The sequence below is a fragment of the Triturus cristatus genome, chromosome 2_2 (genome assembly GCF_964204655.1).
Source record: "Triturus cristatus chromosome 2_2, aTriCri1.1, whole genome shotgun sequence".
NCBI classification, from domain to species: Eukaryota; Metazoa; Chordata; class Amphibia; order Caudata; family Salamandridae; genus Triturus; species Triturus cristatus.
Window position 1 is genome coordinate 969,256,151 of NC_140582.1, and position 15,479 is coordinate 969,271,629.

General features: G+C 48.2%; 1 protein-coding gene across 1 annotated transcript in view; it reads right to left on the minus strand.

The window, feature by feature from the left end:
- CC2D2A (coiled-coil and C2 domain containing 2A) overlaps positions 1-7,058 on the minus strand; it is a 415,347-nt gene extending 408,289 nt beyond the window's left edge. The window contains exon 1 of the mRNA XM_085642396.1: positions 6,907-7,058. Within this exon, the coding sequence (XP_085498522.1) occupies positions 6,907-6,945 (39 nt within the window). The 5' untranslated portion in view covers positions 6,946-7,058. The remainder of the gene's footprint in view (positions 1-6,906) is intronic.
- Between the last annotated feature and the right edge of the window lie 8,421 nt (positions 7,059-15,479).

Here is a 15,479-nt window from a genome sequence, read left to right on the forward strand (position 1 = left end):
GAGTATCGACGTTAGCTTAACCTACTGTGTGAATCACGTAATCTCCCCATACTGACGTGAGACACCAGCAGGGGTTTCAAATGCTGCTATGCAGGCACTTGGAGTTTGACATGAGCCCCTCTGCAGCCACAGCGAGGCAACGACGGATAGAGCGGGGCCTCCTAGTCCTGAGCCAGGATCCAGGCGAGGTGAGGTCCGTTCCTCGATCATTACGGATGCACGCCGCATCCTTTTGAGGCGGAGGATCTACTTAAGGTTGTACAAAGTGCCACCTTTAAATGATAGTGAGATACATTTTCTTTTTTCCTTTTCTCCACTATACATTTTATTCTTCACACTTCTGCAGTAGCGAAAATTCAACAACAAGTGTCCTGAAGAAAGCCGCAGGGATAAATGGATCTCACTAGGCTGAAACATGTCGACCTCTCTATATAGCAGTTATTTGTTTAACACTGCTTTTTGCACTGTTGTTTTATTTAGAATGTGAGACACATATTAAACTAGTAGTGTTTTCTCACAATTCTATTTTAACACACCACTCTAATTTTCTTTTGTTAGCACTGCACTCCTTTCGATTGCTTTATCATCTTACTACTGTTGGTCTTCTCGCTCCAATCCTTTGACAATCTTGGGCCACCCTTGAGTGAAATCACTCCCAATTAGATGCTCTCTATGATCAAGAGTAGCATCTTATCCTGGATTGGATGACCAGATGATAAGATTGATCACACAGACAATTGATGGGTATCCAAACTTCGCTCTGAGGTCCTTATAGATTGCATTTGGATGTCTCCTTCTTCTTCTTTTACTCCCTCTTCTGCTATGTGGGACTAACTAGCCCTCTATTTCACACTTCTGCTCATTTTGCAGGATTTTGTCAGACCCCCAGTTCCTTTACTTGTTTTTCAACTGAGTAAATGTGCCAATTAAATTGTCGTAAAAGTCATAACTTTGTAAGAGAAATAAAAAAGTGGAAATATTTGCAATTCTTGCCAAGATGTAAGGTTTTTATCAAACCTACACAAAGGCTCTGAAAACTGTGTTTACAACTTCGCCCATGCTGCATAGATTAGTATCACACGTCGCTGTCTGGCACGTTCCTGCTTGAAACAGACCAGCAGGCAGCTGAAGATGATTATTGTGACTCCACTATTAATTTAAAAGAAAATGTTATCACCAGGAACTGACTCACTTAGCGAGGCCGGCAAACAATTCCGTGATGGTAAGCCTCAAGGCGGCAATGACTCCCGCGGTTCATTCAGCAGCCAGTGGGTCTACGGGTCACGGCATCTGCATTTAATGTAATGTGCACACGCACAAGCAGCGCTGCCATTGCCAATGAATGCAGCCTGCAACTTTCTAATGATAAACTGAAGCGCCCCGCCAGCAGCAGTAGAAAGAAGTCCCGCCTTGGCTATCTCAGTGTGCGAGTCATTATGTCCGGCTCACATATGTGTCAAGGCCGTGTGGTGCTGTTCTAAATACTACACTGTATCAGAGTAGCAGCTGGAGCTGTGGACTCTGAGTAATCCCCGCTGCATACCGGGAGCTGCCGACTTTAATATAGCATACCCAAGTTTGAGTTGCGGCATCGGCTTAACATACTGTGTCACTTTGGCCAAATCACGTAAACTTCCCATACTGACCTGGGACACTAGCATGGGGGTTAAAATGCTGCTACGATGGTGCTCGGAGTTTGCCATGAGCCGCGGGGAAGACATACACCACAGGGTGAAGGGACACAGAACCATCGCGGAGTGCAAAGCTCAGCGCCTGTTTCAAGAGCACCGAGCTGACAGTGAAAGTGTGTTTGAACTGAAAGCAAGCCCCGATGTCCCTGACAAAAGAAAGGCGCGTTGCCATACCTGAAGAAAAGCCTTGGCATGGTAAACTAATTAGAAAAGAAATGGTTCTCTGAAACAACACATCATGAATTCCAGCAAAGGGAAACTGAACTTTGACAGTGCTGCTCTGTAAACAAGCATTGAAAGCGTGCGTCATCGCGATCGCTGTGAAATCGAAAGTGATCGCGATGACACACAAGTTTTCAAAGTGCTGCTGAAGGCTAGCGGCTCGCGCGTGCACGGTCGCATGAACGCAAGCGCTAGGCCAGCCAGCAGCACTTTGAAAACTCACATACAAAATGTGTCTCCTAGCCAGCGCGAATGCGCTGGGCTCAGTGAGACCTAAAAAACAGCCTTAAATAAAAAACAATTCTCATAAATGCATATGCAGGCATCCTCTTCCACCGCTGGTCTGTTTGAGCGTCACTCACATTTTGCTTTAACCCCCATACCATGTACCAAGAAGAAATGTGTCAGCAGCATAATGCAATCTTCGGCTCGCTTCACGACATGACAGGATTTTGCTTGCGCGCACACGCGTACGTCTAAAAAGTAGCCCACTTCAGTGAAAAGGGTGATGTGCCAATTTTCATTTCATGGTATTTGAATTTACTTTTTGCGATGGGTCATTATTTACTGATTTTTCTCTCCAAATATAAGCAGGTCACATTTTCACTTTTAAGTACGTTTTCGCTTTGAATATCTATTGCATTTCTCCAAAAACAAATCACAGGCTTCTGAAAGTCAGACCTACTGCTTTTGTGGCTGCTTATTTATCTTCCAAAAACTTGTTTAATTGTGCTCCATCATTATAACTGCTTGTAAAAAGATGGCTACGGCCCACTTGGTCCTATGGCAAGGACAAACACATTTAAATCGGCACTGAAAATACCAATGGCTTTGGAGGAGAGAGTCGAGAACAGACTCGAGGAAGCACGAGAGGGGTGCAGCTACATTGAAAGGGAGGCATGACGCCCTGCAGTAGTATTGCTGGGCGGAGAATGCAGAAGCACAACTTGACTCATGAGATGATTGTTTCTGGGGAAGGAATAAGATTAAGGAAGTCGCGGCCACACCTTAGACGGGCACACTGGCTCCCCAGGAGGCGTGCTACAACAGCATTAAGGCGGGGCTAGGTCTTTATGGGGCGGGCGCCCCTCCTGCAGCTGTTGTCCTTTTTAGGTACGGAATTTTGGTATCTGACAGGAGCTGCATCGAACCCGAGAGGGCGCAGAGAGGCAACTGGCAAGTGGGACCCCGAGCGGAGGACAGGAGCAACCAACATGACTGGAAGGTGGGATTCCTCAACCCCCAGCCCTATTACACTTACTATCTATCCCCTATATCACTAGCAAAGACATAGCCCACAAAATGCCCACCTCCTCATGCACCATAAGCATCGACTGACGATTTTAATTGGGAACAGTACTTGTCCGCCACACCCCGCAAATCAGCACCTGGCATCGCTAGTACACAGACAAGCTGTTCAGCAATAAAACAGGAGGTATATAAACACCCCACATGGTGTAAGCTGGCACGTGCATATCTCCTGTCTTTATTTAGTGAGGAAGCCAGTCGTACGTGTGCCCATTTCCTGTCGTGGGAGTTGTTGCATAAGGAAGCAGGAGGCACATAAACACGGCGCCAGCTGTACATGTGCACATCCCCTGTCCTGCAATTTAATCTAACACTGTCGTATGCGTTCACAATTGCAGTCCTTTGTGCGCGTGCACATATCCTGTCCCCCATCAAAAGTAAGTCGACAACAACAGATCTCGCCTAGCGATCAGCGTATGGCGCTGCATCGCTAGGCGAGACCTAAAAACGGGAATAATATTTTTATAAAGTGACTGTGTCCCTCTTCTGAGTACCACTGGTGGACATCAGAATCAAGTACTAGATTTTACAATACAAATACTCAACAAACCTTTAGCACTACTGGGGTATCCACGTTTATATTGGTTTATTAACCATTGTGCATCTGTTAAAACTCCTATTTGTTTTTGACTGTGTGATTGGTGACTTTTTTTATCCATGCACCAGATCCATTGTATTGTAGATATATATTCATCTGTATAAAACTTTTAAAAACATAATTGTGCCAAATGTTTCATACACACAGAAGGATGCACACCAGTGCCATGATAAACATGAAGTGCATGTAAAAGTGATCTAATACACTAGGACCGCCACTAATCTGTCCCCCTCTATAAACGTCTCATGTGACGGACTCCTGTTTATACTTCTTAGGCCGCTGCCCTCTTAAGCGCCCTTCCCTCACAGGGGAGTAGCCAGAAAATTAAAGTATCACCCCACTTAGAACTAAATCTCTCACGACGATCCCGTCTTTCGTTCTTTCTTGCTCCCACGTGCTCTTGTACTGATGCTGCATTCGTATTATGAGCTTTTGTCAGCTTAGTTGCAGACAGAAGAGGCCCATAAAGATCCCCGCCACCCCCACTGTACCTGCTAAAGCAGGGGGTTGTTGGCGCCCCTGTTCCCTCACATATCTTTTCATCCCACTTCAAAACACAGGGCACTGCTGAAGTGAAGTTATTATGACTCCTTAATTCATATGATATTAAGCAGTTGATATTAGACTTTCATTGACATACGCATTATTTGTTCAAAAGGAAACAGCCCCCTAGATGTTAGAAATGTTCAAAGGTGTTATACATGACATGGGGGCACTAGACAGTAATGTTTTAAAATTTTACAAAGTTGTCTATTCCGTTTCCAAAACTGTTTGTTTTACAAACAAAACCACACTCTGCTCACATATTTTCCGAGGATTCACTGTTTCCTTCCCATCATGCATTACAAAATGCATTGGGACGAAGAATCGTATAGTTCTGAGTTTCACAACAAGGTACAAAATGGACAGGAGCAGGGCATTCTTCCCAAATACAAAAAATAAGTAAAGGACAGGAGGAACATCACACACTTATCTCACACATACCTGACATGGTGCAATACACTAAAGCTGGAGTGAGGGGAGTTAAAGGACTCTGGTATGCTTTCTGCAGACCCACCCAAACATACAAGAAGTTTAAAACTCCTGGAAGAAACATCTAAAACCCCGATGGAGTAACCATACATTCATTTACTAACATAGGATGACGAACCGTCACCTATCTAGTGCGGGATGATTCATCAGTGGTTTCCACATCTAACACTGGGAAGGATCCGAGAGCACTAATGTCCACTGGTTGCGCAATCTCCTAGTTTGGGTGAGGTTATGTCCCTAAAGTCGACATGTGTGTACACCATCTCTTAAATTCAGACAGATATTAAAACGGTGTGTGGTTGAGCTACAAATATTTTAGTGGTGTCTCCCTGCAACAAGATTTTTTTTTAAATGGACGCTACTTCTCTTTTCATGACCATGATTTGATGCCCGAATATTGCCCCTACAAGTTCATGCGCCTGCCTCAGGACTTAAGGTCTTGGTATCTCACATCAAATATTGGAAAATAGTCTGGATCCACATGGCATGCTATGCCCGTGATTTCAGCATATTATTTGGTTTTTCATAAGATGGGGCACCAGGCGTGGAAAGAACCCTTCTAACCACACAGGCTTCACCTTGGGCAGAAATAATGCAAGCTGGCTCCTCCAGAGAACAGGTGCAGGTAGACCAGCAGCACAAGCTTTTCCTATCACCGAACACACACATTGTAGTGTGTGAGGTTTGACTCACTGCGTGTACCATTGAGAGGTGAAAGATTTGGTCATCCCCAATAAGTGGGGAAGAGTGGAACAGAAGAAGGTGGCGCAGGGAAAACGAATAAAAGGCTGGGTCTCCCAGGTGAGGGACTTTTGTGTTGCAGACTAAGGGCCTGGTTAAGAGTTTGGCGGAAGAGTATACTTTACCGACAGATATCCCGTCAGCCGTATTACAAGTGCCATAGGATATAATGGACTTGAAATACAGCAGATGGGCTATACATCACATTTGACCCGCCAAACTCGAAATCAGGCCCCAAGTTGCGTGCCTGTGTTGCCTTTTCCACGCTGCACACATCCACGCTGTTAAAGGCAGCAACAGTGCAAACTTTGCTTCCTCACAGAAGAGGTACAGCATGGCAGTAGGAAGGCAAGCTTCCCTCTCCCTCAGGAAGCAGCGAGAGCGTCTTCCAATCCCTGCAGAACAGTCCGCACGGGGGCCATCCTCTTCAAGAAGCTTTTGAACCAGCACGCGCCAAGTTCAAGTTTATTTTCATGATTCGGAAGTTCCACGAGGTCTTCATCAAGAGGAAATATACACAAAAATGACATGCGCTGTCACCCAACATCGGTGCTGCACATGTTCGAAATGAGGAGGTCCCAGTGGTCAGACCACCTGAAAACAAAGAAACAACACCGGCCGCGAAAGTAGCATCCCGGGTAAAGACAGCTACCAGGTCACCCTCACTGCGTTAAATAGCAAGAAAAGCATAAACAAGCGTGTTTGTGTACCATTTAGTTACAATAGTGTAAACGTATGTGTGGGATTATACTAACAGAAAATGAACGTGCCACCCCATAAAGAAAACTTTCTTCTAAATAGTAACAGATGGAGATCAAATGTAATCTAAATACGCCTCTGTAGATGACAATCATTCCTGAGAGATAATCCGCGTCGGATACAAACAAGCCGAGGTCAGCGGCCTGCCCTGATCTACCCAGACAGACGCCGCCCGCCCCGAGCGCACGCTCACTCGGGCTACACTGTTACTCGGCTTCCAAGGGTGTGCAGTGCGGCAGTCACTCCTCTGTTGCTACAATGTACACTTCTGCGTGAAGGGAAACAAGCTAAAGAAAAACACAACACTGCTACAAAGATGCGCGCGGCTTCAGCAAAGACTGTCAGACAAACCGAGCTACAACTAGGATACAAAAGCCACGACAAAGACTGATAAAATGATGCAGACATCACAACAAGAATCATACACAAGCTACATAATGCTTCTTGCACGAGACCCCACCCGCCGTTCAAGCACACGCATGCATGCATGTACGGAACACTCGTCTCCGTCACAGCGCCTAGAGTGCATGCACACAGTTACAGCACTGCATGTACCTCCATGGCCACGGCCCGTCTCCGCTCTTTGGTAGTCATAGCTGCCTTCGCCGGTATGACAACAACAACAGAGCCGGTGATTGGCGAGCGGCGGCCGGGAGCATCCGGCGCAGCTACTGGAGGCAAGGGAGGCGGGAAGGAGGGAGCTGCTGGGGAGCCGAGAAGCTTGAAGCTCCAGCGGCTCTGCGCATGCCCCACCCGGCCACTCCTACCCCGGCAGCCAGCCAGGGGGCTGCAGGACTGTCTGAGAACGGAATGCAGAGCCCAGCTGCACCATCACAAAGGAGAGGTCCCTACTGTGAGAGAAGGCACTGTGAATATTTAAGTCGTTGTCTTAAACGTGCATTAAACTCAGTGTAAGATACACTGCTACAAAATGTGCAAACAGGTTTAAGGAAAAAAAAGTGCTTATAGCTTTAGTAATACCCAGACTGTACAGAGTGCACATTTGTTTTACAACTGTACTTCAAAAGCACACACTTCAAAGCTCAGCTGGTAACTCATTTGCAGTACCATTAAAGCAGAATAAATCTGTGTCTTCAGGAAGGGTCAAGTGATTCCATCAACTAAAACCAATAGCAGGCTCCAGGCACCCTTTACATCTGAAGATTGACCAGTTGCACACAGTTAGATTTATTTCAGGCATGCAGGCACCCTGGCAAGAAGGCTTCTTTAGCCATCTGCTCCTCCCTCGGCTTCAAAGCACAGGAGACCCCCTGCCTTACGCTTCTGCTGTAGCATGTCAACTCAGAATTAACCTTCCTGGGACACTTCTGTTTTCAGAAAATAGACGGGGGAATGTTTTTCTTATATTTAAAAAAAAGTATGGACCTGTCATGCATCTCAGATCTCTCCCACTTCCACAACTAATTACCACCAGAGAATGAGAAACTGTTTCACTGCAACAGCTTCAGGCAAATACAGCCAATGCGAATAAGACAAGCACTGGCATAGCCAATAGGTGTCGCCTTTTGGGACCTTATAAGTGTTTAGCAATGCAGTACATTATGCCCCACTGGCATGCCCACACACTCTTAACATCTTTGAATAATCGTACAAGTTTTTTTTTCTTTTTTTAACGTCGAAATGACAAAGGAGAAGGTGTGGCATAATGGCCAAAGCAGCCAACTTTGGAGCGGAGGGGACCAGGTTTGAACGTCCTCGTTGGCTCAACATCCTGTGATTCTGGGCAAATCACTTTATCTCCCCATGTCCCCCTGCCAAAACAAGTAAAGCTAGTTATATATAAATGTAAAGTAAAAGCGGGCTGTTCATAAGTAAAAAAAGTCGAGCGGTCATGCTGTGTTGGGAGGTGGGAAGGATCTGCTATAGAGGAAATCCAACAAACAACACTGCAAGCAGACAAATTCAAAGTGAAAACGCCATTTTACGAGCCCATGCTGTGTTGGAAGTGGGAGTGGTGTGCTTTGGCGGCAAGCCAAGAAAAAAATTCAACAGCATTGCAGATGACGTCATGCACCCCAGCTATGACATCTGAAGTGTCTCTCTTGGACATCATAGAGGTCTTCTCATAACACCGCTAATGGCGCCCCTGCATAGCACCCTGAATGACACCATTAAAAGCAGGGAGTGATGACCTGACCAGTGAAGCCACTGGGATCTTGCACCTAAAGTGGGCGCTATGCGTAGGTAAGTCTGTAAGGGTCAGACACTTAGGGGATGTTTAAGGTCACACCATTTGTAACTTTTATAGTGCCTAACACCCTTTGTCTTCCTTTGGTGATGACGTTGTTTGCTTAATAAACTGAACACTGGAATACAAATAAACGTCATCAAGCAGTGAGGAGCTCTTACATGCCACTAACTCCGCCCCCTGATCATTAGACACTGAGTGCTGATTAGTCACTGCCAAAGACTCGTGAGAGGGAATGACTCAGCAATTCAAGCCTACATCAGTCAGCACAGGCATGTTATACACTAAATATACTAGCCACCTGGGAACAGTGGGGGGCCTTGATTACCTGTTCTCCTTCACCGAGACTGCAATTACCAGAATGCACTGGGGTAGCCAGTCTCACATTTGGCATGAGGGGGACATAGATGAGATCAACAGCAGTTCTTGACACATGCCAACAGCCTACATTGTCTTTCCTGGTGGCATATGATGGCACCATCAGTAATGTGGTTGGTGGTGTGACGTCTTTAATTGTGCAGGTAATTTAATGTATGCAGAAAGTGGTGGTGAAATGTCTGTGGGGTGAGGTAGAGGAATCGTGAAAGCGATCTTTATTTATGCATTTTTATATAGCACGGAAATTACCCAAAGGATATTAGAGCACTTAAAAAAAAAGAATAGGTTTTATTACAAGACGTACAGTTTTACAAAACAGTTGACAGTGTTTTTCCAAGATGCACAGCCCCAAAACCGGAGTCTCCGCTTAAAGCTGTACAACATTTCCCAATTCAGGCTGATGCACAAACTGCACTTTCAAAAAACATTTTGTACCAAAACCCCCTTTCTAGTAGTGTGGAAAGGCAATCCTCGGTGGAAACAAGACTTTGTTCACATCAAATGCCAGTCTCGGAAGGACAAAAATTGCATTTCAACCAGGATAGGAAGGAAAACAAGGAATGCGCGTGAGAGAGAGGGGGAGCAGGAGGTGAGCCCGGGAGAGGTGCGTGCGTGCGCGCGCAGTCTGCTCATTTTCAAGCACTGCACTCGTGCTTGTGGCGCGCCCCTGCTCGCTCCCGCAAGGTGGATGCCGCCACAAGCACGAGTGTGTGCTTGAAAATGAGCAGAGCGATGGCTAATGGCCCTCCTATGCAGCGCATGCGCGCTGTGTAGGCGAGACATGAAAAACTAGACGTGCAGTGTGACTTCGAGTTGCCACGTTGCTCAGTGGTGCACTTTAGATACACAAAGTCAGCTTCCACGTAGTCTGCGGGCTCATGATGCACAGTAGAGCTGCCCCACCAGATGCATAGGTGTCACTCATTCAGGCCTTAGACAGCAGGACTATCTGCTAAGCTAACATGTGTCGTCCATATTCAGGCTTCATTCAGTACAGATATCCCTCAAGAGATACAGATTTGACAGATGAGGGATTTCAACTGCAGCATTATCCTTCTGGGTACAGATTTCAAAGTTTCTGAGGGGTTGGGGAGGTGATTGTATTGTATTGTATTGTATTTATATTTATATAGCGCACTGTAACGCAAAGGCATCCTGGCGCTGCGGTAAGGTTCTTCTGCCGATCTGCTTGCGGGCTAACTGATTAATGAGCTAAAGCCTGCACCCTAGGGAAAAGCCACGTTTTTATACTTCTCCTGAACTTCAATAGATCTTGTATCTGTCTGAGCTCCACTGGTAGGCTGTTCCATAGGCGTGCTGCAGCATAGCTGAAAGCTCTTCCTCCTGATTTAGCTTTCTTAATCCGGGGTATATTAATCAGCCCGGTCGAGGAGGACTGAAGGCTGCGGGTAGGGGTGTACCAGTTGAATTTAGATTGCATCGGTAACGGTCCCATCCCATGCAGGGCCTTGAAGACGATGCACAGTGATGTAAACTGTATCCTCTGGAATACCGGAAGCCAATGTAGCTCCGACAATGCCAGGGATGTGGAGGATTGTCTAGGTCTGGCTAAGGCTAGCTTGGCTGCAACCGTTTGAACTCTTTGGAGTCTCCCAATCAAGTACCTAGGAGACTCCAACAGTAGCGCGTTGCCATAGTCCAGGCGGCTCAGAATGACACTCCTTATCATCAGTGCACGTGCCTGATATGGGAGTAGTGGGAGAATCTTCCGGAGGACCCTAATAAGCGAGAAACTACTTCCCACAATTCTATTGACTTGGTTTTCAAGGTTCAATTTGTTATTAAACATAACCCCGAGATTGCGTACCGTTGTGACCGGTAGCAGAGGTGTCTCTGTGGGCATGGGCCAGAATCTGGGGGGGAGAGAACAGGGAACTTTCCCTGCCGCACAGCAGAGAATCTCTGTTTTTTCGCAGTTAAACTGCAGGGAGTTATTTTTCAGCCAGCGTACTGTATCTGTCATGCAGGCATGACATTTTTCCAGAGAGCCCGCTTGGTCTCCTTCCAATGATACAATAAGCTGAGTATCGTCAGCATAATTTACCAAGCTGACCCCGTATGATTTAATGATTGTGATCAGGGGGCTCATGTAGGCATTAAAAAGTATTGGGCTAATTGCTGAGCCCTGGGGGACCCCATGCCTGATTTCCACAAATTCCGAACGGAAGGAGTGGAGGGCCACCGCCTGGCGTCTAGATGTTAAGTAGGATCGAAACCACTCTAGTGCTACCCCAACTGTTTCCAACCTGTCCAGGAGGACTGTGTGGTTGACTGTGTCGAATGCGGCAGACAGGTCCAATAAGATCAGTATGGCCGATTGTCCCCTGTCTGCCCGCATCCTAAGTTCTTCCAGAACAGTCACCAACGCCGTTTCGGTCCCATGACCAGGACGAAACCCGAACTGCACATCCTCCAGCTTGTTGTTGTCCTCCAAATACTGAGAGAGTGCTCTACTCACTAACCGTTCTAGGATTTTGACAGGGTATGGAAGAAGTGATATGGGACGATAATTTTTGGGGCATGCTGGATCAAGTGTAGGTTTTTTCAGCAGTGGTGTAATCACTGCTTGTTTCTAGCTAGCCGGGACCTGTCCGCTGCTCAGTGATTGATTACACAGCTGTCGAAGTATTGGAAATAGTTCGCCTCCCAGTGCCCTCCCAGGTTTTGGGAGGGATGGGGTCCAGGGGGGATCCCGACGATATTCCTAGGGCTAGTTTGTTGAACTCCTCCTCAGAGGGGGGCTCGAAATAGTTCAGATGGGCCCCATGAGCTTCCAGCTCTATATCCCCTTTCCTATTCTTTTGCTTACTGGCCCCTGGCTGCCCATCTGTTTCTGCAGGTACGACCGTGTCCAGTCCTTCTATAATGTTCCGTATTTTTTCATCGAGAAAGGTGGCTAGTTTGTCACAGAGATCTTGACTGGGTGGGGTGCTATTATTAGTACACTCGGGGCTAGTGATGTCCTTCATGATCTTAAAAATACCCCTGGTACTATTGGATGCCTTCAGGATGGTTTTGGCATAATATTCTGCCTTGGCTTTTATAATTTCTTTTTTGTAGTTAGCTAATTTCTCCTTTCAGAGGGCTTTACCTAGGTCTGTATAAGCCTTTCTCCACTGTCGCTCTGCCAATTTACAACCCCTTTTTTCCGTCCTCAGTGTTTCATTGTACCATGGGGTGGTCGGTCTCCCCGACATTCTGATTTTTTTAATCGGAGCAATCCGATCAAGGGTTTCAGTGATATGCCCGCAGAATGATGTATAGTTATGTCCCACCGATTTCAGGGGGTGCAGAGGCCCAATATCCTTAAATAATGGTGAGGACTCGGCCCTCTTTAAAAGGTTCTTCCAGTTCCTATCTAGGTAGTTTCTTTCCCTAGCTACCTCTGCTCGTTTAATTTTTGGGAACGTTACCTGGAATAGTATCAGATTGTGATCCGACCAGCCCACCGGTACAATGCTTTCCACCTTGACAACTTTTTCCTCTGCAAAAATTAGGTCCAAAACATGTCCCCCAGGTGAGTAGGTTCTGAGACCAGCTGTGTTAGATTCAGGTTTTCACATGACTGTAGCAGATTTTTGTGCCCTGAATCTAAACTCCCATTAGCCCATAAATTGAAGTCACCCGGGGCCAATACTCTAGCATGGGTGAGTGCTAGGTCACTGAGTATATTGATCATATCCTGTTGTGTTTGAATGTAGAATGGCCCCGGTGGTCTATAACAGAGTAGTATCGTCCAGCCAAGCCCATTACGGCCTTTAAGGCGGCAAGCCATCCATTCAATACCTGGGACCTCATCTATATCCATTGACACGATATCCCATGTCTCCTTAAAAATCGTCCCAACCCCCCCTCCTCTGCCATTTATTCTACGTTTGTGCAGTGCCTTATAGCCAGGTGGGCATGTCAGGCCCAGCTCTAAGTCAGTCCCCGGGTGCATCCACGTCTCTGTCATAAATAGGATATCTATGTGATTACTTTCTATTAGAAGTTGGGCTTCTATGTGGTGCTTAGACAGTGACCTCACGTTGAGCAGCCCGCATCTCAGGCAGTCCATACTGACATAGTCTGACTCCGGGCCCGCATTCTTTTCCCACTTGATTTCTCCTTTTCCGTTTCCCGTGCGCCCTATCTCCCTTAATTGGTCTCCTGAATATCTAAATTTAATCAGTCTGTTCACCTCAGTAACCCAGTTGGCCGCGTCCCTGGCGCCGAGCACTGCCGAGGCGCGGACGGGCGCAGATGGGCGAGCTCGTACTGGCATGTGTCTTTAACCACGGGGAACCGGAAGTGAGGGGGAGAGGGGGGAGGTGTAATCGCCCAAAGTTCCACCCTCCGTTCGATCAGCACTTGCCGCGATGGACCAGGGTGCAGGGCAGCGTTACGACGCTACAGGTGAGTCCGTTTTTTCCCCACCACCCTCCACAAATATTACAACACTATTCAGTGCAGGTTTAAAGAACACGTTGTTTCTGGCCAAGGAAGTAGGTATATGTTAGACCCGGCCCTCGTAGCATAGTCAGACCTGACCCCTGCACCTCACGCCAGCCCCCGAGCCCACGGCCTAGCCGATCCTTCCCACCAGAACACACACACCCGACCCGGACTTCCCCGCCCGTGGCCTTCCTCCTTTCGGCCACACCAGGCCCGCGTGCCCACTTCATGCACCAAGATGGCCGCCCGGCCCCAGCGCGACCCTAGCCTAAGAGGCGCCACTCCGGCTGGAGGACATCGCGCTCCCCTTGGGATGAGAAAAGGAGGAGCAGTTTCCATCACACCTCTGCGCTTCCCTGGGAAGGTGGGTTTCGATCGACCTGCCGGCCTCCCTGAGGGCTGGCTCCACGCCTGCTGGGTGTCTGGGACTCCTCCCGACCCGGCCCTGAAAGGATCAAAGGACAATGGCAGGAAACCCCAACAAGCGACCCCCAGGTGACAAGACCCCTGCCTGCACAGACTCCGGACCTCAAAGAAGGGTCGCCCTATAACAAGGGGTGCTCTGGGATTGTCTGGCAGATTCGCCTTGGAAACACCTGAGCCCTGCTGAGTGACTCGCGGCTCTCTGAAGATCGTAAAACCTCCGAACTTGTGCTTGAGCCCTGCTGAGTGACTCGCGGCTCCCTGAAGATCGTAAGACCTCCGAACTCGTGCTTGAGCCTTGCTGAGTGACTCGCGGCTCCCTGAAGATCGTAAGACCTCCGAACTTGCACCTGAGCCCTGCTGAGTGACTCGCGGCTCCCACAGACTCTCTTGGTCCCGCCAGACCCCACGACGACAAGCATGTCCCCCAGCTCGAGGATTGTGAGCTGTGCGCCGGATACGCTCCTGCATCTGATCCATATCCCCAAAGACTGTCCCACTACCTCCTACCCCCCTCCAAGACTTTGTGAGCCCGCGCTCCACGTGCACATATTTGCCTTGCTAATCATAGAGATCCTACAACTCCGACCTGATAAAGATTTATTCTTAAGAACTCTCGGTGTGGTGTCTCTGTCGTGTGGTGCCGAGTGTACGATCCTAGATACGAGATTTCTCCCCCTGAGGAGTCTCCCGCCAGTGCCCGGCTACAATACCTCGAGGGTGGGTCTCAGGACAGTCAGGGCCCCCTCCGGGCCCCTCTGAGCCCGCTTTCTAACATTGGTGGCAAGCGACGGGATTCGGGCCCATAATCTAGAGATCGTACCGTGAACGGCTGACGCACTACCGACAAAGATGGCAGAAGGAAACGCCGTGGTTCTCACAGAAAACGACACCAGTACCGTGTTCCAGGTGGAACAGCTGGAAGAGTACACCCACAAAGAACTGAAGCAATTCTGTAAGGAACTCAAAATCGCTACCACTGGTCTCAACACCAAATAAGATATGCAAAAGGCACTGAATGCTTGGGTGGATTCTGGAGCCTCCCGCCCAGAAGGAGCGGGGGAGCCCCACGACGAAGCTGGACCCTCCCAAGGAGAACGCAGCAGCAACCAGGTGCGAGGCGTCGTACCAGACGGGGGCCTATCCCCGGAGGAACTCGCAGACAGAGAAAGAAGTCGCCATCACAAACTCGAATTAGCCAAACTCAAAATTGAGGGCGAGTTGAAATTAGCCGAGAAAAAGCTAGCAGTGGAACAGCTGCGAGTGCAGGGAGAACTAGAAGAGAAGAAACTCCAACGGGAACACGAAGGAAGGAGACTTCAACTGGAACATGAACGCAGCTTGAAGGAAATGGAGCTGAAAGCAAGAAGCGAAGAAGCGCGGCCCCCGGGGAACCGAGAGGCGGCCTCCGCGGCGGAGCAGAAGGTCCACATCCCCAAGGATGTGGTCAAAGAATATTACAAAAACGATGACATTCAACAGTGGTTCCGGGCCTACGAGGTCGCCATGACCTCCCATCGGGTCCCGCAGAAGGATTGGGGGGCCGGGTTGTGGGGACGATTCCTGAGCGAAGGGAGAGACACCCTGCTCGACCTAACAACCTCCATGCAGACCTCCTATGACCACATGAAAGAGGCCCTCCTCACAAGGTACGGCCTCACCC